Raw genomic sequence first — 2,064 nt, 5'->3', positions numbered from 1 at the left:
GAGGTCTCCGGTTCAAATCCGGATGCCCCCTGTTTTTAGTTCATTCTTTCTTGAAATTAATCTTCATGAAAAGGAAATAGACGTTTTCATAGCCGTAGTATAAAATCACTATAATTAATACTATGAGTTTTTTCTTCTTTTTTTTTACTGGATTCAGGCTCCCTTGATTGTATGACAAACAGACACAGAATTACTACATGCTACAGTATCTATAGCAAATAAATTAAATTTAGGCCTATATGATTTCTTCTGCCAATACCAGTTGCTGTGAATAACAGTGTCACTTGTTGAACCAAAGAATATTACAGCTACAGGATGAAAAAAAAAACACTCTCACTGTTTGCAATAATGTTTATTTAAAAAATACACAATACAATATATACAGTACATTCGTAATACGACTCATAGTCCTTAGCAGCTAGCTCCTTTTCCTATTCAGGGAATTGCTGACTTATACAGTAAATATAGTTCAAGAGCTTTTCCTAAAATAAATTACAAAACATGTTCAGGTCTAACATAGAAGTCCTGTTGTTCATTGGCATGACATTTAATTTAATACATCTGGAGCAGACTTGTATACCAACATTGCAGTTTCGGAGACCACAGGAGCTACAGTATGTTCTCTATAGTTTCTTCTCTGTTGTTGTGTAAAGTCTTTCATGATAGAAGCTTAATAATAGGCAGCTTTTAAACTGACTTTGTCATTGGAAAGCTGTTTTGTAACTGGTGAGGTAGGCTACTAAATCGGTTGTTATTATGATTAATGCGTTTAATGCTATATGTGAAGGCACAAGGGCACGTGATTAACTTCATAAAATTGAAATAAGAGAAAATCAACGCTTAACACACACCATAGTTTACGCTTTAGTATTGTTAGTTATAATCTGGGATCTATCTGCCTTAAATGTATGGTGTAAGATTTCAGGTACGTGTTCAGTTTTTTTCAGTTTTTTCACTCATTGTAGAAGTAGTTGTAGTGGAATGTGATATTGCTGGTCAGGGCAGCACCTCTCTGCGTGGATCGCTTAAGGAAATGCACAAAAACACTCACTGTGTACTTTTAACAACAAGAGAGAGAGAAACTGAAAAAAAACCTCTCCAGTTAACCATATTATTATAATACAACACAAGCGGTCCTTGGACAGTGCAAAATTCCGCAATTTACAGATATTTGTTTACCTTTACCCGACTCTAAGACTACCCAGGTTTCTCTCTTGTTCGTCCACCCGGAGGCCTCACACAGCGGTGTAATACTACATGTGTGGTGGGGCAAGCTCCTATCACAGGATTTTGCCCCAAAAGTTACCATTGTAAATATTCCTTACGCGTGGGATCTGCAGTGCCTTTTGAGGTTGGCTCAGTTTGAGGAAGTTTGATCCACTGGCGTGCGCTCTAGTTTGCAACAACCCGTGACTTCATCCAGTCCAGACTGGCAGGTAGACTGGGAGAGGGCAACAAGAAAAAGGTTATTCCAGCAGAATGTGATGTTTGTGAAAAAAATTCTGTCATTAATTTCTGTTGACTCATACACACAATAATTAATAATGGCAGAAAGAATGAGAGAGCGTGAGGTGTGATAAGACTCACCCCTCTCCTGTCAGGGCACAGCAGGCTTGAACATGCCATGAGTGTGATGAGATTGAGTCGAGTGTGAGGCACTGGGAGATCTCTGCCGCTGTCATCGAGCCTTTTACGTCCTGTTTGTTAGCCAAAATAAGAACGGCTGCTTTCTGTAGGTCCTAAAAAAGAGATACAAGTGGTTACTAATGCTGCTTTCAGAAGCAATTTAAAGAACTGAAATGTTTTTCATGGAAATCCCTTTGTCAACTTTTGAGAACAAAGAACAGCAACCTCAACGGAATATTTAGACACATGTCAACGCGCTGACTCACAGAGTCTGAGTTAAAACTTCCTCATCATGTTGTCTTATAGGGTTATAACCTCTGGCGCAATGAGTCACTCTGAAAGCAGCAGTGCATCAGCCACAAAGCTGACTGGGGCAGTTTCACTGAATAACAAAAGGGTTTCACGTCAATTGATGAAGACCAATCATGGTGGAAAGTA

At 38.9% G+C, this 2,064-nt stretch overlaps 2 protein-coding genes across 2 annotated transcripts in view; both read right to left on the bottom strand.

Moving 5' to 3' along the window:
- The window catches only part of cacnb1 (calcium channel, voltage-dependent, beta 1 subunit), a 45,687-nt gene that overhangs the window by 1,784 nt on the left and 41,839 nt on the right, over nt 1-2,064 (bottom strand). The gene's annotated exons all lie outside the window — the stretch shown is intronic.
- Nucleotides 338-2,064, bottom strand: part of arl5c (ADP-ribosylation factor-like 5C) — a 4,258-nt gene continuing 2,531 nt past the window's right edge. The window contains exons 5-6 of the mRNA XM_032537206.1: nt 1,588-1,739; nt 338-1,441 (exon numbers count right to left, since the gene is read on the bottom strand). Coding sequence (XP_032393097.1) covers nt 1,393-1,441; nt 1,588-1,739 — 201 coding nt within the window. The 3' untranslated portion in view covers nt 338-1,392. The remainder of the gene's footprint in view (nt 1,442-1,587; nt 1,740-2,064) is intronic.

This window comes from Etheostoma spectabile, chromosome 15 (assembly GCF_008692095.1).
Source record: "Etheostoma spectabile isolate EspeVRDwgs_2016 chromosome 15, UIUC_Espe_1.0, whole genome shotgun sequence".
Taxonomy (NCBI): Eukaryota; Metazoa; Chordata; class Actinopteri; order Perciformes; family Percidae; genus Etheostoma; species Etheostoma spectabile.
Note: the sequence above shows the minus strand (reverse complement) of the source record. Positions and strands in the feature narration are given on the sequence as shown.